The sequence below is a fragment of the Perca flavescens genome, chromosome 23, assembly GCF_004354835.1.
Source record: "Perca flavescens isolate YP-PL-M2 chromosome 23, PFLA_1.0, whole genome shotgun sequence".
Classification (NCBI taxonomy): domain Eukaryota; kingdom Metazoa; phylum Chordata; class Actinopteri; order Perciformes; family Percidae; genus Perca; species Perca flavescens.
This window is the reverse complement of record NC_041353.1, coordinates 3,424,182-3,449,672: the sequence shown is the minus strand read 5'-3', so window position 1 is coordinate 3,449,672 and position 25,491 is coordinate 3,424,182. Positions and strand designations below refer to the sequence as shown.

The 25,491-nt window shown below is 41.2% G+C and overlaps 1 protein-coding gene across 1 annotated transcript in view; it reads right to left on the bottom strand.

Moving 5' to 3' along the window:
- Positions 1–25,491, bottom strand: part of cand1 (cullin-associated and neddylation-dissociated 1) — a 68,187-nt gene that overhangs the window by 27,518 nt on the left and 15,178 nt on the right. Inside the window, exons 2-13 of the mRNA XM_028570613.1 lie at positions 25,005–25,080; positions 24,353–24,420; positions 22,835–22,989; positions 21,548–21,671; positions 19,200–19,287; positions 13,614–13,782; positions 11,867–11,972; positions 11,635–11,780; positions 9,572–9,723; positions 6,604–6,744; positions 3,344–3,485; positions 698–906 (exon numbers count right to left, since the gene is read on the bottom strand). Coding sequence (XP_028426414.1) covers positions 698–906; positions 3,344–3,485; positions 6,604–6,744; positions 9,572–9,723; positions 11,635–11,780; positions 11,867–11,972; positions 13,614–13,782; positions 19,200–19,287; positions 21,548–21,671; positions 22,835–22,989; positions 24,353–24,420; positions 25,005–25,080 — 1,576 coding nt within the window. The remainder of the gene's footprint in view (positions 1–697; positions 907–3,343; positions 3,486–6,603; positions 6,745–9,571; positions 9,724–11,634; positions 11,781–11,866; positions 11,973–13,613; positions 13,783–19,199; positions 19,288–21,547; positions 21,672–22,834; positions 22,990–24,352; positions 24,421–25,004; positions 25,081–25,491) is intronic.

Sequence of the window (25,491 nt, the reverse complement as noted above, 5' to 3'; positions counted from 1 at the left end):
AACCAGTGTATTTTTAAACTGAATTATCATATTTTAGTGAGGACTCGTAAATAACTACAAATAACTAACGTTAGGGAAATCTGTTCATGTTTTGTTACGCCTTTCTGGATTTTCGTTTTTTTTTTTTTTTTTTTAAATATATAAATCGGCGATATATCGGAACATCGGATTTTTAAATCACCAAATATTTGTATTGGTCTTAAAAGTCCTTTATCGGTCGGGCTCTAGAATTGACGCGCTTAAACAAGACTCAGAATTACTCCACTGTTTTCACATTTATTTTTCTTCATCACTCTAACATCAATTTGATACGTTTTTCGTCTTTTTTTCCACAAAACTGTCCGTACCAGATGGTGTACACGCACTGACAGCAGAGCAAAAATAAAAGATAACAAAAAAACAACTCCCAATCACCTAACTGTTGTGAGCGGTAAAAAAAAAGAAAAACACCTGTATGGCAACAAGCCAAAGGCCCTTAAATGAATGACAGCTCGGCTATTATACACCAGCTGATGCAATTACTGCTTTAATCAGCCTATTGTCAAAAGGCTGTGACGGCAAGCCACGCATCAAGATCAATTAACACCAATTATCAGTTTACAGTGAGTCTAACTTACTGTTAATATCACTGCATTTGTGCACAATTTATCAAAATAAAAATGTATATCTAAATCATGATTTTAGCTCCAACACCCACCTTGACGAGCTGCTGAGTGACGAGCAGAGCCTCGGAGGTGATCTTGTAGAAGGGGTCTCCCACGCACGCCACCACGGGCGGGACGAGGGCGGGCACGTGGGCGTGGAAGGCGTGCGCCGGGTGTGTGACCATGATGACGTGGAGGCACGCCAAGGCGTCGATTTTTAGGTTGGAGCTGCTCGACTTATCGTTCAGAGAGAAGATGATACCTGAAAAACAAAAGATACTACAATTACCAACACTGATAACACTTGTAAGTACTAGGGCTGTGCTCGATTAAAGAAAATCAACTGTATCGACTGATCGATTAGTTGATTTAATCGACAGATCTGTAAATCTGAGTGTCTCCACTAATAGTCGTGCTAAAAGCACCACTTTAATTCTTGCGTTTACCAGAGATGTGCTCGTACGTTTCTTGGAAATAAGTCATTCAGCATGAAAAAAAAGCATCAAACATGACTAATGGACTAAAGAGATCTAAGTTGACTAAGACCAAAAGGACCGATTAGAAAGTAGGGCGTGGAGGGACCACACCAAAAACCCCAAATCACATTTTTTTTGTGTGATATTGAATGTGAAAAGAAGGAAATGGTTCTAACATTGCTCTTTAGAGGTGTGTGAGTGTCCCACACCAGGAGTCATTTATATAGTTCTATTTTATAGTGATCCAGTATCTGGTCAAAACATGTTCTATTAAAGAAAAGATAGAAAATACATATTTGCGTGTGCTGTAAAGTGGTTAGAAAAAATGTAATCGGAATCGGCCTAGAAAGTTGTAATCTGTGCATCTCTACTTGTGATACATACCGCTGAAAATAGTCCCCAACTTACCCAGTATTTTAGATATGCAAAGATTATTAATTAGTTGTCAATTACTGAATTAATAGCTAAACTATTTTGATATTCGATTTAAGTCATTTTTTATGAAAACAAAAACCGTAAAACCTTTGATGTCAGCTTGTTAAATGTGAAAATTGTTCTGGTGTCTTCTCTCCTCTGGGACAGTAAACTGAATATCTTTGAGTTGTGGACAAGATGTTATCTTGGGCTTTTTGGGAAACACTGATCCAGGTAGATTAGTTTAGATTAAAAAACTACAGCAACCAGCTGTAACTTCAATTCAGGACCTGGGACCTAAATACGGCTGAAACAGGAGTCATTTCTTAGTAGATTAAGAAAGTTGATTGAATGCTTTCATTAAATATGCATCACTCCCAAGTATTTTTGGCGAGTTAGGGCTGATTTCTCACATCCTTAAACAGACGATTAATAAATAATGATCCTGTTCTTCTGCCTTCTACTTGATAACAGAAGAGATTAAACTTTATTTTTTGTTGCATTTAGGGCTGCAGCTATCGGTTATTTTAGTAATCGAATATTAGTCCCAGACTGATGTCAGCGTTACAGTAGAGCCTAAAAGTTCCTGTGATAACAGAATCATGGATGGAATCGCAAAATTCAGAATTAAAAAAAAAGCTATAAGACCGATTCCAGAGGGCCCTCCATTAAAAAGGTGCACTATGAGTTCCTGCATGGTTCCAGCGCGATTTCATTTTTGTCTCGAATCGTAGGCATCTCTCTTTGATCCACTATCTGCCTAAAAAAATTAAACTATACATTTGTAAGATTTTAAAGATGTACAGTACGTCTTCAGTATTACCTGGTATTAGTACAGGGATGTGGGTATTACCTGGTATTAGTACAGGGATGTGGGTAGTCAGGGTGTAGTATGACCTGGTATTAGTACATAGATGTGGCTATTACCTGGTATTTGTACAGGGATGTGGATATTACCTGGTATTAGTACAGGGATGTGGATATTACCTGGTATTGGTACAGGGATGTGGGTATTACCTGGTATTAGTACATAGATGTGGCTATTACCTGCTATTTGTACAGGGATGTGGGTATTACCTGGTATTAGTACAGGGATGTGGGTATTACCTGATATTAGTACATAGATGTGGCTATTACCTGGTATTTGTACAGGGATGTGGGTATTACCTGGTATTGGTACAGGGATGTGGATATTACCTGGTATTAGTACAGGGATGGGGGTATTACCTGGTATTAGTACAGGGATGTGGATATTACCTGGTATTAGTACAGGGATGGGGGTATTACCTGGTATTGGTACAGGGATGTGGGTATTACCTGATATTAGTACAGGGATGTGGGTAGTCAGGGTGTAGTATGACCTGGTATTAGTACATAGATGTGGCTATTACCTGTTATTTGTACAAGGATGTGGGTATTACCTGGTATTAGTACAGGGATGTGGATATTACCTGGTATTGGTACAGGGATGTGGGTATTACCTGGTATTAGTACAGGGATGTGGGTATTACCTGGTATTGGTACAGGGATGTGGGTAGTCAGGGTGTAGTATGACCTGGTATTAGTACATAGATGTGGCTATTACCTGGTATTTGTACAGGGATGTGGATATTACCTGGTATTGGTACAGGGATGTGGGTAGTCAGGGTGTAGTATGACCTGGTATTAGTACATAGATGTGGCTATTACCTGGTATTTGTACAGGGATGTGGGTATTACCTGGTATTAGTACAGGGATGAGGATATTACCTGGTATTAGTACAGGGATGTGGATATTACCTGGTATTAGTACAGGGATGTGGGTATTACCTGGTATTAGTACAGGGATGTGGGTAGTCAGGGCTCCCGGGAGGACGTTCACCAGCTCAGTCAACATGTTGAAACAACACTGACGGGTTTTGACACTTTTCTCCTTCAGCTGCTTGTGAAGAGCTTTTACTATCATGGGGACCTGCAGAGGGCGACAGACAGAGTGAGAGAGGCAGGTAAATAAATACAAATAAGTAAATAAATGTCTCCTCTAGCTGTAGATAGGTGGGGTCTCCCCTAGCTGTAGATAGGTGGGGTCTCCCCTAGCTGTAGATAGGTGGGGTCTCCTCTAGCTGTAGATAGGTGGGGTCTCCCCTAGCTGTAGATAGGTGGGGTCTCCTCTAGCTGTAGATAGGTGGGGTCTCCCCTAGCTGTAGATAGGTGGGGTCTCCCTAGCTGTAGATAGGTGGGGTCTCCCCTAGCTGTAGATAGGTGGGGTCTCCCCAGCTGTAGATAGGTGGGGTCTCCTCTAGCTGTATATAGGTGGGGTCTCCTCTAGCTGTAGATAGTTGGGGTCTCCTCTAGCTGTAGATAGGTGGGGTCTCCTCCAGCTGTAGATAGGTGGGGTCTCCTCCAGCTGTAGATAGGTGGGGTCTCCTCCAGCTGTAGATAGGTGGGGTCTCCTCCAGCTGTAGATAGGTGGGGTCTCCCCTAGCTGTAGATAGGTGGGGTCTCCTCTAGCTGTAGATAGGTGGGGTCTCCTCTAGCTGTAGATAGGTGAGGTCTCCTCTAGCTGTAGATAGGTGGGGTCTCCTCTAGCTGTAGATAGGTGAGGTCTCCTCTAGCTGTAGATAGGTGGGGTCTCCTCTAGCTGTAGATAGGTGAGGTCTCCTCTAGCTGTAGATAGGTGGGGTCTCCTCTAGCTGTAGATAGGTGAGGTCTCCCCTAGCTGTAGATAGGTGGGGTCTCCTCCAGCTGTAGATAGGTGGGGTCTCCTCCAGCTGTAGATAGGTGGGGTTTCCCCTAGCTGTAGATAGGTGGGGTCTCCTCTAGCTGTAGATAGGTGGGGTCTCCTCCAGCTGTAGATAGGTGGGGTCTCCTCTAGCTGTAGATAGGTGGGGTCTCCTCTAGCTGTAGATAGGTGGGGTCTCCCCTAGCTGTAAATAGGTGAGGTCTCCTCTAGCTGTAGATAGGTGGGGTCTCCTCTAGCTGTAGATAGGTAGGGTCTCCTCTAGCTGTAGATAGGTGGGGTCTCCCCTAGCTGTAGATAGGTGGGGTCTCCTCTAGCTGTAGATAGGTGGGGTCTCCCCTAGCTGTAGATAGGTGGGGTCTCCTCTAGCTGTAGATAGGTGGGGTCTCCTCTAGCTGTAGATAGGTGGGGTCTCCTCTAGCTGTAGATAGGTGGGGTCTCCCCTAGCTGTAGATAGGTGGGGTCTCCTCTAGCTGTAGATAGGTGGGGTCTCCCCTAGCTGTAGATAGGTGGGGTCTCCCCTAGCTATAGATAGGTGGGCCAATGCATTTTTTGTGCATGCATTGTTTTAGTCCGGTGCAACACCGGCAGCGCCGCCGCTAGTTAGCTTAGCGTAGTGAATGGAATCCTATGTTGCCGGTTAGCATGTTGTGAGTAAAAGTGAGCCAACAAAAGACAAAAAAAACAACCTAATTACTTGCACTGAAACAAAAAATGCGTTGGGCCACCTCTCTACAGCCAGGGGAGACTGTGATAAGAACTATTTCATCAAACGGTGGCGTATCCCTTTAAGATATAAGTTTTAAATATCAGCACCGATTTATAATATCTAATGTTAAATGTTTCCATGTCTTTACATTTTTTATTATGTACTTTTTTTGTTTCATATTGCTTAATAACTTTTGTTTTTATATTTATTATATACAACGTTTTGGGGTGATCACGGAAGGCTTGTATCATGTGGACGCGCCGACAGTGTTACAGTCATTACTTAGAGTTCCTCATGGAGGTGGCAGAAACTACGGACTATAGCTTTAAGACGCAATAACAATATGCATTTGTTTTATATGCATTTTTCATACAGTAAGTTAGATCTGGAACAATATAAAAGGTGGCTTAAAAAATACTTAATTTTCAAACCGTATTACAATGGACTTTGCTTTGCTGTCACCTCTGTGGTTTACAGGCTTATTTATGATAATTTTTATTTAGTGCTACCAAAGTATTACCAAATTCATTCATTCATTCATTCATTCATTCATTCCTTCCATGCATGAATGGAAAAAAAGGAACAGGAAGAAGAAAATCTTATGGTACCTGATACTTACTTGTGCACATCGAAAAAACAAAAATCAGCTACTTCGTGACTGAATCAACCCCAATCCTCACCCCAAACACCAAAAATTATTATTATTATTTTTCTTATACAAATTCTTAAATTTACAAACACTTTCGCAGCACTTCAGTTCATAGTCCAAAGTGTTCCACAGTTAGTCCATAAATGGACAAACACCTCTGTTTTTGTGTAGTACGTGCGAAAAGAGTTTTAAAATGATATTGCCTTCTATGGCCATCTATTATCACCTAGAAATCCAATTCAAAGTCTTCCAAGTAATCCATTTGTGACCGTAGAGCGTAATTAATAAGTCCTTGTTTAAAACATAGACAGTATATAATGGACCAATAGAGCCCGTTGCTCTGGACGGAGACCAGTGAAGGCTATTAGAAGCACTTTTCCGGTGATGGCCAGCTTTACTGCGCAGCCTCCAACTGAGAGAATGTGACGTGAGCAACCTGTCTGAAAGTGTGAAGTCTTCTGGTAGCTGTGCCGAGAGAAATCTCAATCATTCCCAATCTTACAGAGACGGAGAGTGTAGGTATATGTAAGGAGATAACATAGACACAGGCTAATTACTGATCACTAACATGCTAGTTAACATTAGTAATTAAACCTAAACAGCTAATGGAAGTCCAAACTGCCTGCGAGCTTCTCCTGTACTATACGGTAATTCCTTTACTGTGTGACAGTAAGTCTCGTGGTTATGACACAATCGTTTGCTTATTTTTATAAAAGCGTCTGCTACGGAGCCATAACGTGAGCTACAAGGTAATGGAGCCTTTTATACATTGTCGTGTTTCTTTGGAACTAAACAACAGACAAATAGAGTCTTTAAACGCTTCAGATGTAAAGTTATTCGCAGTCAAGTGACGTAAAAAAAAAAATGGCGGTCAGCGGAATGCTAACAGGAGGTGATGGCCAGTTAGCAACAAAATGGCGCCATGATGGCTTGAGTTCTGAAGCGAAGCTTACCCCCTTGGTTTAAAAGCACATGCTGGTGTAGAACATTACCTGGCTCTGCAGCATGGTCAGCGGGGTTTCTCCCTGTTCCATGGCGTCTGGATCGGCCAACCAGCTCTGAGCCGGTCGGGTCTGTTTGAGCAGCGACAGGTAGGCGTGGAAAACATCCGCCTTCACGTTCTCCTCCCTCTCCTGCAGACAGACCGACAGACAGACAGACAGACAGACAGACAGACAGGGCAGTCACTTTAACACGTATTGGTCACAAGCATTAGGTCAACTGGTCGGGAGAAGTCTGACCGACCGGTAGAGATCAGTCCATCAAAAAGTGATTGATCTGCGTTAAATCGGAGACGGTAGTCGGAGCTCGTTTCCTGTATCTGTGTCACGAGGGCTCCGCCATGGCTGGACGATATTAACAAAATGTGGCATTGCAATATCGATTATGAATATTGCGATATCTATATGAATTTTGATATTTTTAAACCTAATGTAAAATTACAAAAGTTACGGGGAAACGCATCAAAATAGATTCATAAGAAATACAACACAAGGTTTATTTCATATTGGACTGGTCCAACATGAATGAATGAATGAATAAATAAATAAATAAGGACTATGTCTACAGAACAGGACATGTTCTACTGGTTGGACAGTATAAAATATATAAATAAAGAGAACAGGACATGTTCTACTGGTTGGACAGTATAAAATATATAAATAAAGAGAACAGGACATATTCTACTGGTTGGACAGTATAAAATATATAAATAAAGAGAACAGGACATGTTCTACTGGTTGGACAGTATAAAATATATAAAGAGAACAGGACATATTCTACTGGTTGGACAGTATAAAATATATAAATAAAGAGAACAGGACATGTTCTACTGGTTGGACAGTATAAAATATATAAATAAAGAGAACAGGACATGTTCTACTGGTTGGACAGTATAAAATATATAAAGAGAACAGGACATATTCTACTGGTTGGACAGTATAAAATATATAAATAAAGAGAACAGGACATGTTCTACTGGTTGGACAGTATAAAATATATAAATAAAGAGAACAGGACATGTTCTACTGGTTGGACAGTATAAAATATATAAATAAAGAGAACAGGACATGTTCTACTGGTTGGACAGTATAGAATATATAAATAAAGAGAACAGGACATGTTCTACTGGTTGGACAGTATAAAATATATAAATAAAGAGAACAGGACATGTTCTACTGGTTGGACAGTATAAAATATATAAATAAAGAGAACAGGACATGTTCTACTGGTTGGACAGTATAGCTCTACGTAGGCTACGGCGAAAGCTCTGCGTGGAGCCTCTGCACAACCATAAAATGGCCTTAAGCCACGCAGCCAAAAGACGGGACGCAGCGCTCCACAAAATAAACTAAATATGGGATACTTATCGCGACACTTTCGATATAATATTGCGCAACATGATATCGCGATAACGATATTGAGTCGATATACAGTATCATGCACCCCTAGTGCACTTCCCCAGAAATGTTGATGAAAAACTTGATGACGCTGCAACGCAGACTTTTAAAAAGTACATTTTTGATGTGTGTCTTGGCAGCTGAATTTCCTGAATCATAGCCCGAGAATAATTTATTAACAGGGAGCCGGTTTGTTCCGTTTACAAGAGGGTTCACTTATATATGGTTAACAGCTTTTCCACCGTGGTCAGAAAGCTGCAGCAGAACCCACTTGGTCATGTCACAAGTTACAATCATTCTGGGGCTCCTTGTTTGAGTTTTTCTCTAAGGCCTTTAATCATCCATGTAACCCAGACCCAGTCACCGTATTGTTCGGAGCGGCCAATCCAGATAGTGTGAAGAGTAGTGGTGAAGCAAAGGCTATTTCGCTCTCAACATTGTTAGCCAGAAAGCTGATTTTACAATCTTGGAAATCTGAAAGGTCTCCTACACTTGAGGGAGCTGGGTAATGCCTTACATTTGGAGAAAATCAGGTACATCATGTCTGCTAAAGAGGAATTATTTTTTGAAATCTGGCAACCTTTCCTCAATTTAACGTCTAAAAACTAAACTCGTGCTACCCCGTCGCTGTGCCACTTCCTTTGTCTTAGCCTATGTCCTGCTTGTTGCATGTCGACAGCTCCTGTCAAGTAACCTGTACTGTCTTGTGTAGCACCACCATCTATTGTTATTATGTTTCTACTTCTTTGTTACGAAAACAATAGAAATAAATACACAAAAAAAAAAGAAAGCTGCAGCAGGAAAAGTTTAACACTTTTCGGCTCATTCGTGGCGTTGGAACGTGACACAGCAGGAAAAAAACCGAGAGACGCACTCGTCTACAAGCAGTGGGATAGGAGTCCATCTGTCCATAATCCATAATGAATTTCGCTACATGTACGTGTATGTGACAAATAAAGTACCTTTACCTATTATTTAGGGCTGCCACCTTAGTCGACTAATCGGTCGTTTTGGTCTTAGTCGATTAGTCATTTTTTATGCTTATTCATGCTTAATTACTTATTTCCAAGAAACTTCTGAGCACATTTATGGTAAACACAAGATTTAAAGTGGTGCTTTTGCAGGATTAATTGTGGAGAAACTCAGTTTTACAGATGGTTAATTAACTACATTTATATTGTGCTTTTCTAGTCTTAACCACCTCTCAAAGCGCACAGCTCTGTCAATTAAATCAACTAATCGATTAGTCGACAAAATCGTATAAGTGTTAGTCGACTAAGAACTTCTTTAGTCGAGGACAGCCCTATTATTACAGCTGGTTTACCCGTGTTTAAAAAAAAAAAAAAACTGCATATACAGGAGATTTTTGTATTAGTTTCATTGACAGGCAGAGCCTGCAAGATCTAAAGTGATCAATAACTCGAGTGCATATTCTCAGGATGAACTCAGGATCTTTGCTGCTGTCAAAGCGAGTTAAGATCTCGGTGATTAGGAGCTGAAGACAAAGCTCCGGAGTGAGCAGGTGATGAAGGAGTGAGCGGCGGGCAGAGTTTGACGGTACCTTGAAGCGACAGACGAGTGCAGGAGAGACGGAGCGGTAAAACTCCGGCAGCATCTCGTGACGGGTCGAGACCACCGCGTCCAAACACTTGGCGGCCGCCCGTCGCACCTTCCAGCTCATGTCGTCATCGTCGCTGTACTCATCGTCACTGCCTGGACACACAGAAAGACACAAGATGGGAGAGTTTTTTTTTTTTTTTTTTTTTTTTAGGTCGACCGATAATGGATTTTACCGATACCAATAGCTAGGTTGGGCCGTATTTGCCGATAACAGATTAAATCGACTAATAGTATTTAGAATTGATACTGGATAAAAACAAACGTGACACTCCAAGTAAACTTTATTATAAAAAAAAAACTGTATTGAATAGGGGTGTGACGAGATCTCGCGAGATTAAAACGTGACGAGATTTCTCGTCGAGGTGAAAAGTTGTCTCGTGAGGCGATGTGATGTCAGCGTGATGGAGCGTGAAATTACTATTGAAGATCCCCCCTGCTACTTTTAAATCATTTGTGTGGCAACATTTTGGTTTTCCTGCGGAAATAATAAACGGCGAAAGAGTGACAGACAAGACGAACACAATATGTAAACATTGTAAGAAAAAAATGCCGCGGGTGCAGTAGTTAGTAGAGAGCTGTGGTGGTGCTGTAAGTGTTTTTGCGTAGTGCTCGTGTTAGCCGCGGTATACAGCATTTTTTTCTTACAATGTTTACATATTATGCTCGCCTTGTCTGTCACCTGTTTCGCCGCTTATTATTTCCGCAGGAAAACCAAAATGATGCCACACAAAATGATTTAAAAGTAGCAGGGGGATCTTCAATAGTAACTCCACGCCCATCACGCTGACATCACATCGCCTCACGAGACAATCTTTTTTCACCGACGAAAATCTCGCCTGCTCGTGAACCCAATCTCGTGATGTGTCTCGTTTCGTGGAGTAAGCGTCTCGTCACACCCCTAGTATTGAACCATGAAAACATGCTAAATGAAATAAATATAAATATTGAAGTCAATAAAAGACATTCATTCAAACTGAAACAAAAAGTAATAAATAAATAAAAACAGTTAAACTGTCGGTTTAGAGCGGTAACAGACGATCTCTGACCTGGAGGGATCTATCTTTCCCACTATATACTCTCTGCTCTCACCAGGATGCCCATATAAGGCGTAATGTGTGACGGACCTGCCTTCCCATTGGTTGAAAACATAAACAAAGGCATCATCAAAAACTATCGGTATGGATTTTTGCCGATAACGATAGTTCCACCAATCAACTATCGGTGCAGATTAATCGGTAAAACTGATTAATCGGTCTACCTCTAGTTTTTTTTAGTTAAAAAGACGCTGAAAACATTATTTATCAATCAGCTTTTTACCGATTACTGCTTCTTAGGGCTCCTGCACACCGCCTGCGTGGCGTGAGCGTGTCCGTTCATATTTCGGCTCCCATGGTAACAGGTTAGAGCTCATGGTGCGTTCTTTTTTTCCACCGAAGTCGATTTACGAGTCGTTTTCCGGAGTTACGAACCGGAAGTTGCAAAAAATGTAGATTCTCACTGAAGGCATCAAAACTATGAATGAACACATATGGAATTATGTACTTAACAAAAAAGTGTGAGATAACTGAAAACATGTATAATATTTTAGATTCTTCAAAGTAGCCACCCTTTGCTTTTTTATTAATAAGTGAAATAATTCCACTAATTAACCCTGACAAAGCACACCTGTGAAGGTAAAACCATTTCAGGTGACTACCTCATGAAGCTCATTGAGAGAACACCAAGGGTTTGCAGAGTTATCAGAAAAAGCAAAGGGTGGCTACTTTGAAGAATCTAAAATATAAGACATGTTTTCAGTTATTTCACACTTTTTTGTTAAGTACATAATTCCATATGTGTTCATTCATAGTTTTGATGCCTTCAGTGAGAATCTACAATGTAAATAGTCATGAAAATAAAAAGGAAACACATTGAATGAGAAGGGGTGTCCAAACTTTTGGCCTGTACTGTAATTAATTAAGAAAGCTAGTTGCATCCAATTCTGCTGACTTCTAAATGTAGTACCTTGGTAATCTTCATCGTTCTGCTCGGCGTCCATGGCGTTATCGTCCTCGTCTTCATCGTCAAAGTTGTAGTTGGGGTCGTAGGTCAGGTAGCGCAGGCAGAGCGAGATGACCGTGGAAACGTGGGGGTAAACTTCTTTGGGACACCTGTAACAAATTAAAACATTTAAATTAAAACAGGAACAACTACAGCTATAGTAGTACTTAGTAGGCTGTACTGCTGTGTGTATTACCTCCTAACAAAGGACTCAAAGGCCTGGATGCAGTACTCTCGGAGCTCGTCATCATCAACGTTACAGAACTTCACTACCAGAGGAATAATCTTCTCCAGATACTCTCCTAGACAGACAGACAGGCAGGCAGAGAGACAGGCAGAGAGACAGAAAGACAGGCAGAAAGACAGGCAGAAAGACAGGCAGACATGGACAGACAGACAGGCAGAGAGACAGACAGAGACAGAGAAAGACAGACAGAGAGAAAGACAGACAGACAGACAGACACACAGGCAGGCAGACAGACAGACAAACAGAGACAGACAGACAACGAGAGAGAGACAGACAGACCGACAGACAGAGATAGACGGACAGACAGAGACAGACATAGGCAGACAGACAGACATAGACGGACAGACAGAGACAGACATAGGCAGACAGACAGGCAGAGAGACAGACAGAGACAGAGAGAAAGACAGACAGACAGATAGACAGACAGACATGGACAGACAGACAGGCAGACAGACAGAGATAGACGGACAGACAGAGACAGACATAGGCAGACAGACAGGCAGAGAGACAGAGACAGAGAGACAGACAGACAGACAGATAGACAGACATGGACAGACAGACATGGACAGACAGAAAGACAGAGATAGACGGACAGACAGAGAGACATAGGCAGACAGACAGACGGATAGACATTGACAGAAAGACAGACAGGTTAGAGGACAGTTTGTAAAAAGACATCCTGAAACACTTTCTGTTTGTGATTAAAGTTAAAAAGACAAAAGTTTATGATGGAAGTCAAACGCAGAAGACCAACACAGATGTTATGAAAAGCTTGTTATGAATTTGTATTTTTCTTTGCATTTATACTTATACTATTGTTTTTTTAGTCGTTATTGTACGTGCGGCCGCGGTGTAGATGGCGTGCTTCCAACAACGTGTGTACTCAGTTCTGCCTCTGTGCTGCTTTCAGTAGTCTAATAAAAATGCGACAAATTACTTGAAATTAAAACAAAACAAAGGATCTTTGATTGAACTGAACACAAAAGGCACCACAGAAAAAAAAAAAAAGGAATTAGTTATATTTCAGAGTGTAGTTTTCTACTGATGGCAGCATGTTTGTGGCAGCTTTTCGTGATGCGTTTATGGCGCAAGTTAATATGCAATAATAGGGCTGGACGATTTTGGCTAAAATAATAATCACGATTAATTGAAGAAGTTACCTTGATTACAATTACTCAACGATTATTTAAAAAAAAAAAAATCTTTTCTTATACTGTAAATATGTTCACAGTTATTTTTTTCTAATGAAAGAGTGCATATAATCCTATCTTTGGGATTCTAAAATAAGGAAACAACACACAGATAGCAATTAATGCTTATTTATTAAATATTTCAAACAATTGAACTTAAATCTACAACTGTAGCTTTTACAATGAAATAAAAATAAAAAAGTAATTTAAGTTTTAATGTAAACGGGGCGGAGTGACGTGACTACGCACGCGGCGGCCGTAATATGTTTTAAGGGGAAAGTACATTAACACACAGTGGGCGGCGCGGAAATATTAATAGGATTAAAAGACCGAAATAATCGACTTGGTAAAATTACGTCGGTTATGGGCTCTGAATTTCAGTTTCGATTATTTTTCGATTAATCATCCAGCCCTACGCGATAACCCGATCTATTGTGATTTTTTGCATGGTGCCCTATTTGACATGTTCTGCTGGATGACATCATGCGTTGGGTGGTCTGTCTCACCGATCCGGTGTCCAGCCTGTCTGCTGATGGCGGCCGTGCACTGGATGTAGGTTCTGGTAGTGGACATGTTGTCGTTCCGGCCCAGCTCGGTCAGCAGGTGCTCGATCAGATCGATGAAGACCAGATTCCCACAGGACATAACCAGGTGGCCCAGAGCCATGATGGTCCTCTGAAAACGGTTGATTGGTTGATTGATTGATTTTATTTGACCACTTAAATATAAAAACATATATGAAACAGCACTCCGCGTCATACATTAAAAATACATAAATAGTCAGGGATGACACAATAAAGCCCAAAGACTTATTTCCATTGGGGTCCCTAGTAGGTTAAACGCACACACAGTCACAGGAACATAAGAACGTCATGAATATTGAACTGCCACAGTTCATCATACCTACTGTTATGATTATTATGAATTATGGATCGACCGATACACATATCGGTCAACCCTAAATATTAATAGTTAATGAAACCGGTAACAATATGCATTTACAGTTTTAGCAATTATTTAATAAATTATAAGCTTTCAACATAATACCCAGTAAGAGAAAGACATTGAAGTGCTCATATTATGCTCATTTTCAGGTTCATAATTGTATTTAGAGGTTGTACCAGAATAGGTTTACATGGTTTAATTTTCAGAAAACATCATATTGTTGTTGTACTGCACATTGCTGCAGCTCCTCTTTTCACCCTGTGTGTTGAGCTCTCTGTTTTAGCTACAGAGTGAGACATCTTACTTCTGTTCCATCTTTGTTGGGAGTCGCACATGCTCAGTACCTAGGTAAGGACTACTAGCCAGTCAGAAGCTGAGTATGAGGGTGTGCCCTGACAGTACCTAGGTAAGGACTACTAGCCAGTCAGGAGCAGAGTATGAGGGTGTGCCCTGACAGTACCTAGGTAAGGACTACTAGCCAGTCAGAAGCAGAGTATGAGGGTGTACCCTGACAGTACCTAGGTAAGGACTACTAGCCAGTCAGAAGCAGAGTATGAGGGCGTGCCCTTACAGTACCTAGGTAAGGACTACTAGCCAGTCAGAAGCAGAGTAGAGGAGGCGTGCCCTTACAGTACCTAGGTAAGGACTACTAGCCAGTCAGAAGCAGAGTATGAGGGTGTGCCCTGACAGTACCTAGGTAAGGACTACTAGCCAGTCAGAAGCAGAGTATGAGGGCGTGCCCTTACAGTACCTAGGTAAGGACTACTAGCCAGTCAGAAGCAGAGTATGAGGGCGTGCCCTGACAGTACCTAGGTAAGGACTACTAGCCAGTCAGAAGCAGAGTATGAGGGCGTGCCCTTACAGTACCTAGGTAAGGACTACTAGCCAGTCAGAAGCAGAGTATGAGGGCGTGCCCTTACAGTACCTAGGTAAGGACTACTAGCCAGTCAGGAGCAGAGTATGAGGGTGTACCATGCTAGCAGCTAGGCGAGCATTATAACGTGTGTTACAAAGTGACCACGTTGGTCTCTGAAGTAAAGGCTGGACTACAACAGAGCTGTTTGGAGCAGTTGGTGAACAGGGTTTTCTGTTGGAGATGGTAAGTAGGGCTGCAACAACAAATCGATAAAATTGATACAATTCGATTACTAAAAAAGTTGGCAACGAATTTAATTATCAATTCGTTGTGTCGCGCAACTATTAGGCCAGCTAGTCGCGGAGATAATAGAAAAAATGAGTTGAGCGACAAGCAACAAGTATGTATGTATTGAGTTGATGTAAAAAAATGTTTTTATCCGATTCATCAATTAACCGAAAAAATAATCGACAGATTAATCGATTATTAAAATAATCGTTAGTTGCAGCCCTAATGGTAAGTGCGTTTGGGGGGGAACTTTGGGCTTTTTCATTTTGTAATCCTATAACTTGTACAAAAAAATATATACAACAATAAAATAAAGGGAAAAAGCCAAAAAGCATAATATAAGCACTTTAATTGTCATTTGTCATTATTGGATTCAATCGGTTTCAGTCAGAGTGTGCACAAGGCGACGCACTGTTTTAACCACTCCCTCGACCTTGTGCTGGTATATGGTATTGAAATTGAGGATTTAATAATATTTCCGTAGAATCCGATATTAACAGATCATTCTTTAATCACTTTCGAATTCTTACTACCTGACTATATTAAATTAGATAAAAGCTTCTACACCAGATGCCTATCTGACAGTGCTATAGCTAAATTTAAAGAAGATATTCCAACAGCATTCGACTATGTAATGCCTTAACATAACAGAGGACCTCTATGTTAACCTCAGTCCCTCTCAAATTGATACATTTGTAGACGGTGCTACGACTTGCCTACGGACGACCTTAGACTCTGTTGCTCCCCTGAAAAAGAAGATGATGAAGTAAAGGAAAATAGCTCCTTGGTATAACTCCCAAACTCGCAAATTAAAACAAATCTCGCGAAACCTCGAATGTAAGCGGCGCTCCACCAAAGTGGAAGAATCCCGTTTGGATTGGCAAGAAAGTCTAAAAACCTATAGGAAGGCCCTAAGAAAGGCCAGATCAGACTATTACTCATCACTAATAGAAGAAAACAAGAACAACCCAAGGTTTCTTTTCAGCACTGTAGCCAGGCTGACAGATAGCCACAGCTCTACTGAGCCATCTATTCCTCTAGCTCTGAGTAGTGATGACTTCATGAGCTTCTTTAATGATAAAATTACAACAATTAGAGATAAAATTCATCACCTTTTGCCCTCAACTTCTAACGGTTCACCTTTAAACGCAGGGTCGCTAGAAATAACGACTAGTCTTGACATATACTTAGACTGCTTTTATCCTATAGACCTTCAACAATTAATGTTAAAGATATCCTCAGCTAAGCCATCTACCGGTCTCTTAGACCCCATCCCAACGAGGTTACTCAAAGAAGCGTTACCCGTGGTAAACACTTCATTACTAGATATGATCAATATGTCCTTATTAACAGGTTATGTACCGCAGTCATTTAAAGTAGCTGTGATAAAACCTCTTCTGAAAAAACCCACCCTCGATCCTGAGGTCTTAGCAAACTATAGACCTATATCTAACCTTCCCTTTCTCTCCAAGATCCTTGAGAAGGTAGTCGCTAATCAGTTATGTGATTTTCTCCATAGCAACAGTTTATTTGAAGACTTTCAGTCAGGATTTAGAAAGCATCATAGCACAGAGACGGCACTGGTGAAAATTAGAACAACGTTCTAACTGCTGCAGACAAAGGACTTGTCTCTATACTTGTTTTACTAGATCTTAGTGCTGCATTTGACACTATTGACCATACTATCCTGTTACAGAGATTGGAACACTTAGTTGGCATTAAAGGAATTGCTCTAAGCTGGTTTACGTCTTATTTCTCTGATCGATCTCAATTTGTTAATGTTAATGATAAATCCTCCAAGTACGCTAAAGTTAGCCATGGGGTTCCTCAAGGCTCAGTGCTTGGACCAATTCTATTCTCCTTATATATGCTTCCTCTAGGCAATATTATTAGGAAACACTCAATTAGCTTTCACTGTTATGCGGATGACACCCAATTATACTTGTCAATCAAACCAGACGAAACCAGTCAGCTAGCTAAATTTCAAGCGTGCATTAAAGATATAAAATCCTGGATGACCTATAATTTTCTGATGTTAAACCCTAACAAAACTGAAGTTATTGTACTGGGACCTAAACACCTCAGAACCTCATTATCTAAAGACATAGCTACTCTGGATGGTATTGCCCTGGCCTCCAGCACTACTGTCAGAAATTTAGGAGTTATTTTTGATCAGGATATATCCTTTAATGCCAATCTAAAACAAACCTCAAGAACAGCCTTTTTTCATCTTCGTAATAGTGCCAAAATTAGGAATATCCTGTCTCAAAACGACGCTGAAAAACTAGTCCATGCATTAGTTACGTCCAGGCTGGACTATTGTAACTCCCTACTGTCAGGTTGCTCAAATAAGTCCCTTAAGACTCTCCAGCTGATCCAGAATGCTGCAGCGCGTGTTCTCACAAGAACTAAGAAAAGAGATCTTATTTCTCCTGTTTTAGCTTCTCTGCACTGGCTTCCTGTTGAATCCAGGATTGAGTTTAAAATCCTTCTCCTGACCTACAAAGCTCTAAATGGTCTAGCACCATCATATCTAGAAGAGCTCCTAATACCCTATTGTCCCACTAGAGCACTGCGCTCCCAAAATGCAGAGTTACTGGTGGTACCTAGAGTCTCTAAAAGTAGAATGGGAGCCAGAGCCTTCAGTTATCAGGCTCCTCTCCTATGGAACCAGCTCCCGATCTGGGTTCGGCGGGCAGAAACTGTAATCGCTTTCAAGAATGAACTTAAAACTCTTCTATTTGATAAAGCTTATAGTTAGGGAGTGAGGAGTTGCAGTGTTCACCTATCTGGCCCACCTGCTTCTCTTCATAATTGTTAGATTAATAATACATAAAGTAGAGGGAGGCAGGCCAGCCAAGCCCGATCCGGCAGGGGGAGAGTTCTAAGCCCGAAAAAGTTACCTCTCCTTATGACCTGCCTCTCTTAGTTACGCGGTTATAGTTACGCTGTTATAGTTGTAGACTGCCGGGGGACTTCCTTCGACACACTGAGCTGCTCTCTCCTCTCCTTTTCTATTACTATTTGTGTGTATCCCGTCCCAGAAATGCTTGTTACTAATCCTAGCTTCTGGGGAGTTTACTCCCCGGAGTCCTTATGTTTTTTCCCCCAGCGTATTTCCTTGGAGAACGTTGGCACCAAGATCCTGGTTCCAGCTGTCGCCGTGGTCCTGCTGCACTCCCTGCTGAGCTCAGCGGTGCCCTGCAATGTCATGCTGCTTCCTGCTGAACCCTGCAGCTTCCCGCTACATCCAGTCACTGTTGCATTATTAATGTGACTACTATCGCCACTGTTCATCACACCCCCAACCGGCCCGTCAGACACCGCCTACCAAGAGCCTGGGTCTGTCCGAGGTTTCTTCCCAAGAGGGAGTTTTTCCTCGCCACTGTCGCACTGCTTGCTCTTGAGGGAATTACTGTAATTGTTTGAATTGTTGGGGCTTTGTAAATTATAGAGTGTGGTCTAGACCTACTCTATCTGTAAAGTGTCTCGAGATAACCTATGTTATGATTTGATACTATAAATAAAATTGAATTGAATAGAATTAATTCAGACTCAGTGGTGAGTGAAGCAGAGCGACAGACACAGAGCTGTTCAGGAGCCAATACAGATAATCTGCAAACGGCAAAAAAAAAAAAACAGCCAGATAATCGGCCAGGGTTGAAATCGGTCTATCCCTATTATGACTCATATCTGTCTCAGTGTCTCGGTGTCCCAACTGGCAGCAACAGATGGCCGCCCACCCACCAAGAGTCTGGGTCTGTCCGAGGTTTCTGCCTGGAAAAAAAAGGAAGTTTTTCCTCGCCACTTTAGCACCAAATGCTTGCTCTTGGAGGGAACTGTTGGCTCTTTGTAAATTATTGGAGTGTGTTCTAGACCTACTCCATCTGTAAAGTGTCCTGAGATAACTTCGGTTATAATTTGACACTAGAAATACAACTGATTTGCATACTGGGTCCTAAAGTGGTGTTGGTAAGCACAGTAACGTAGAGGTTGGACGTACCTTTCTGACAGCCAGTCTGGGGGAGGTGAGCTGAGGGAGCAGACAGCTCAGGATGGAGGGATGGAAATTCACCAGCAGGCCTCCTTGTCTGCAGAGAGAGAGAGAGAGAGAGCGAGAGCGAGAGCGAGAGAGAGACACACACACAGTTAATTGTGGTCCAACTTATTCCACACAAAATGATCCTTAGTAGAGTTGTGCTGCTATAGAGAGGTGAAGTCCCTCCCCTTCCCGGTGGACCACCGTGGGACCTTATTTTGGAAAAAATACGTACGGTAGTGAACGGGGAGTGACAAAAATAGGTTTCATCCTGTTTGAATTGAGCCGTAAATTACACACACGATGTTCGTCAGTTTAAAAGATAGTTTAGCAAGTGAAGAAAGCTTGTCGGAGTACCACTTAGTTAAGGTTAGGTATCGCTCAAAAATATTCAAAACTGATACCGATACCGTGACTTTGATACTAATTTTATAAAACAGAAAGAAACGACCACATCACGTTACGGCACAAATCTCTATTTATTTTTCAGCTCTCACTACGTGAGGTCCGTCTCCGTAACGTGGGGTTTTCCTGTGTGTCTCTACGACGTGTGACGTTAGACAGCCAATCACAGACATTATCAGATCTTGGTAGAAGCATGCTGCGTGCTTATTGGCTCACTGACGGTGCTGAGATTTACTCCTTAGGTACTGAAATTGGGTATTGTGGCTAGGGCCTCTTCCTCTTAGTCGATTAGTCGACTAATCGGTTGTTTTGGTCTAAGTCAACTTAGATTTCTTTTGTCCATTAGTCATGTTTTATGTTTTTTTTCATGCTGAATGACTTATTTCCAAGAAACGTACGAGCATATCTCTGGTAAACACAAGAATTAAGGGTTGACATTTTACCTTAATAGATATCACCATGAAACCTACTTTGATTACTTTCATTAAGGCAGTTATTTGTGGTATTACACGTTTTCTGAAATGTTGTGTTTAAATATGAAAAATAAGCGTCATCTTATTCAATATATGCATCCTTTTGCATGACTCTTTTTTTCGGAGAACTCAGATTTACAGATCTGTCGATTAAATCAACTAATCGATTAGTCGATACAATTGAATGAGTGTTAGTCGACTGAGAATTTCTTCAATCAAACACAGCCCTACTTGTGGCCGGGTTGGATCAGTGGGTAGAGCAGGCGCACATTTATGCCTCGATGCAGAGGTCCAGGGTTCGAGTCCAACCGATGGATATTTCCTGCATGTCTTCCCCCTCTCTCTCCTTTCTCATTTAATCATTATCAGATAATTAAAGGCGGAAAAGCCCCAAAAAAATAGAAATTGGGTATTGAATGACGAGGCATTTTTCGATACTCAATACTTTAGAGGCAATTTGGTCGGTGCCTAAAAATCACCGAATTCGGTACCCAGCCCTACACTTAGATAGGTATCAAAGCGCTCTCTGAACTGCATCTCTAGTCTCGCACAATAATAATAATAATAATAATAATAATAATAATAATAATAAATGTCACCTTAATTGTTAGCTAGCTTAGTTCTGTTCCACAACACATGATGTGTTTTATCCAGCGGCTTTTTTTTTCTGGCATTTTTAGGCCTTTATTTGACAGGACAGCAGAAGATGATGAAAGGGGAGAGAGAGAGCTGAGTCAAGGAGTAAACCTCTATATATGGGCGCACGCTCCACCAACTGAGCTACCTGGGCGCCCTTATCCAGCGTCTTTTTATCACCCGGGAAGAGAAAGAACGAGCAAGATCTGTTTGGGGCGAGTTTTCTCTTTCTAATTACGTACTTTCATAGTCTGATACTTCAACAGTTTTTTGAAAAAACAGACCTTCTTCACTTGCAAAATTGTAGTAATTCATGGCTCAAATCAAACAGGAGAGAGAGAGAGAGAGAGAGAGAGAGAGAGAGAGAGAGAGAGAGGGAGAGAGAGAGAGAGGGAGAGAGAGACAGAGGAGAGAGAGAGAGAGAGAGAGAGAGAGAGAGAGAGAGAGAGAGAGAGAGACAGAGGGAGAGGGAGAGAGGGAGAGCACCCTGACACAACACAGTGTCCCTACCTTCATTAGTTTGTCATTAATTTGATTAACCACAAATTAGCACCTTTCTACAACTCAAACAGAGGGACCAAAGAACCAGGCCCCTGTAGTTTTTTCCTATATTTTTAGCCCCAAAAGTAGTTTTTCAGAATAGATGGTGAAAACGCCATTAACCGATATTTTTGGCCACAATAATCACGAAAACGTGACACTGACACGTCCCTCATAGGTAGAGCTAAACCAACCAAACATCCTAACCAGTTCTGTAGTGGTTGATGCGAGAGACAGACAGACAGACAGGAAGTGTACCTGCAGAGCATGTCAGCCATGATGTCGAGCGCCTCCAGCTGGACAGAGACGTCTTCCTGTTTGGCGATGGCGCTCGTCAGACGCCCAGTTATCTTCTTACAAACGCTGGCAGCGAGGGCAGAGCCTGAGAGACGCATTTCAAATCAACAAAAACCTAGACACATTGCCAGAATACACCGACTACGTTTACGTGCAGCCAATAACGCGTTCAAAACCGGAATATTAGCAATAACCGGTCGCGCACGGCCATGTAAACACCGGCAAAAACACAAATATGCTCATAAAAACCCAAAAATGATCCCTGGGCTACCCCTTTTCTAACCCGAAATTTTGGTCATGTAAACGGGTATCGGCATATCCCCATCAAAAGGAACATTGATTTGTGTTCTGCGCATGTTCTATTCGCAAGGAATCTTGGTCTTTTGAGTAGAGGAACTACTTGTATGCGCCAGAAAACAGTTATAATAATAATTATAATAATAATATATATAACGGGTTATCATATTCCATGTATACAGGAGTAACTCTCTCTGCTCACACATGTATAACGGGTTATTCCGAATGTTTCAGAAACCCGAATAGTGACCTTAACTCAACCATAACTCGAAAATTGACAGCTTGTAAACGTAGTCAGCGTTTCCTCTGTGGTGATTTTGTAGTGGCAGCCCGCCATAGCAACATTTCTCCCGCCACGGTATCAGAAATGGGGCAGACGCACAATGTAGTCGCGGTTGCCTTTTAAATTATCCCCCCGGTTGGTCTAAGCTAATCACAGTGCAGTTCTGATTAATACAATGTATAAAAATACAAACTTAAGTTATGAAAGTCCTTTGAACAACAACACAACATCAACAAATAATAAATCGTGTGTTGCCAACAGGGAGGTTGTAGAGCGCCCTCTGGTGGACAGACTAAGCAACGCCAACAATCACAACATGGATGATTGTTGGCCATCGATATATATACACCAGTCAGGCTCTAGTTTTGGTTTCCCTATGAAGAATTTCTTGTAAAATTCATTTTGTAGACCTTTTGTAGATGTTAAGCGCCCTATAGTTCCTCAAAAAAAAATACACTTCAATCACAACAGAAAATATGCCTCATTGTGTGTTAATAGAGAGATAGATAGATGGATAGATTACCGACATATCTTCACACAAAAGCAGAATCCAGCAGATAATCAAGATTGGTTCTATATCTATCTATCTATCTATCTATCTATCTATCTATCTATCTATCTATCCATCTATTATTTTTAAGTAACAGAAGTATCGGTTGTATTCGTACCGCTGGAGGCGGGCGGTAACTCTCCAATCACAGTTTTGAGTCCGATGGAGGAAATGTCTCGGAGCTGTTCTTTGTCCGACAGCATGTTGGTGCACAGGGTGTCCACGATCGTCTCCACCTGGTACTCCTTTACCTTGCTCACCAGGGGCCCCAGGCTGAGGTAAACAAACGCACCCACGGTTAAAAAGACACACAGTGAGCTGGAAACTAGGGCTGGGTATCGCCAATCATATCCTGAAGGGTCCGATTCGATTACATTTCTGATTCGATATCAATTAGGTTAGGGAAATTTAAGTTACAACACACATTCTTACTATTGCCCATATCTGTACATGTCGTTCATACATTGTTCATATTACATAGCCATATTTATTCTACTCTGATAAGGTAACTGCTAATACACTGCACACATTTATATTACTCTAAAAACGAAAAAAGATTTTATTTTGGGGGGCTTGTCCCTTTATTTGAAAGTGGATTAACATGAAAGGGGGAGAGAGATGGGGGCGGGATAACACGCAGCTAAGAGCAGCAGATCGGATTCGAACCCTGGCCACCGCAGGACTCAGCCAACATGGGGCCAACGCTCTTACTGGGTGACCTCAAGGGTGCGCCTAAAACACCTTCTGCACTCGGTCTACACTACACTCGATTTCTCGTCCTGTCTTCTGCACTTTTTTGCACTTCTGGTTGGACACAAACTGCATTTCGTTGTCTTTGTATACTGCACAATGACAATAAAGTTGAATCTAATCTAAAAAATGTTTTTTAGCTTGGACAAAAAGAGATTCTCACAGAGCTTCTGCTGTAAATTGTGCAAGAAGCAACCCATGGGCGCCTGCTTAGCTCACCTGGTAGAGCAGGCGCCCATGTATAGAGGTTTACTCCTCAATGCATGCAATGCTGCATCTCATTCCTCCCTCTCTCCCCTCTCAAGTCTAAGCTGTCCTATTCAAATAAAGGTCTAAAAATGATATAAAATAATCTTAAAAAAAAATACAGAAAGAAGCAACTCTCAGATATTTTTTTATAATGCACCTGATTAATGTTTATATTACGAATTGATGGCAAAACGGTTTATTTAAAAGGACTTTTTACTTGTGGCCGGTTAGCTCATTTGGTAGAGCAGGCACACATATATTAAGGTTAATTTCTCAATGCAGAAGGTCCAGGGTTCGAGTCCAACCTGTGACGGTTTCCTGCATGTCTTCCCCCTCTCCCTCCCCTTTCATGTCTGAGCTGTTCTATCATTAAAAAGGTAGAAATGCCGACAAAAATAATCTTAAAAAAATAAACTTTTTACTTAACGTGACAATCATTGAGAAACTACAGCAGTCGTCGACACAGTATCTGTAGACTACAGTCCGTCATACATCTTATACATCCATTTTTTTATTAATTGATAGCAGATCGCTCTAACGAGGACCAACTTGAATTGGAGAAGCATTATTTAAACCCAGCCCTAGTGGAAGCAGACATTAAAATAAACACGGTGAAGTAAAAACGTGCTTCTTTTACCATTTGACGGCCAGATTCTGAACTTCTCCGTTCTTGTCTTCCAACAGTTTGAGAATCATCCTCACCACCTGTCGATCAACACAGCAAGCCAACCGATCAACACCTGGGTTGGACTGTTTTTTGTTTTTTTATAAATAGATTTTATTGATTTTTATCGAAATAGATCATAACCAACATACAAGTGCTCTCTGTGTTCACAAAAATATCAGAACAGGAAGGAAATAAACCACCATCCACACTAAAATGACTTCAGGTAGCGCACGACTGTCCTTACCCCAAAAAGTTAAAGAATGGGAGAGAAAAAATGTAAAATAAATTAATAAAAACAATAACAGAAAAAACATTAAAAATAAAAAAATAAAAAAATAAAAAAAAAAAAAATATATAAAAAAAATTTAACAGAGAAAATAAAATATATAAAAATAAATTTAAAAAAAATTTAAAAAGGAAACAAATATACACATAGTACATAACTGTTTTTTTAAAAACACAATAAAAAAAAAATATATAAAAAAGATTTAACAGAGAAAATAAAATATATAAAAATAAATTTAAAAAAAATTAAAAAGGAAACAAATATACACATACATAACTGTTTATTAAAAACAGACCAGACCTCGGTAAACTAGTCCCAACCAGAACACAAACTGACCTTCCTCTCGCTGTCATCGTCCAGTTTGATTGAGTCTTTTTGCAGCTCCGTCATCAGGTCGTTAGTGGCCATAAACCTGGAGAGAGAGAATAAAAACAAAAACAAATTAATAACCAGTTCATTCAAACTATTCAACAGAAACTTCAAACCCTAACCTGCTGCGGAGTCACACCAACATTTCCTGACACCAGTGGAGCATCTACCAGATGAAGGACAACGTTTTTCAATAAAACTATTAGGGCTGCCCCGTCTGAGTCCATTAGTCAACGGTTTGGGTCTTAAAGTGGTTACACACCAACCAGACGGCCGGCCGGCGCCAGAAAAGCCAGTCGAGATGATTAGTCGGGTCTCTGAGGTCCAAAAAACTGCCCCGGGACACCTTGAGGCGACACCGACTCGAGAAACGTAATACGTCTCCATAGCAGCAGGCGGCGCTACTCTGTGTTGTTGGGTTTCTCAAATTTTTTTTCAATACTTTCTTTATTGG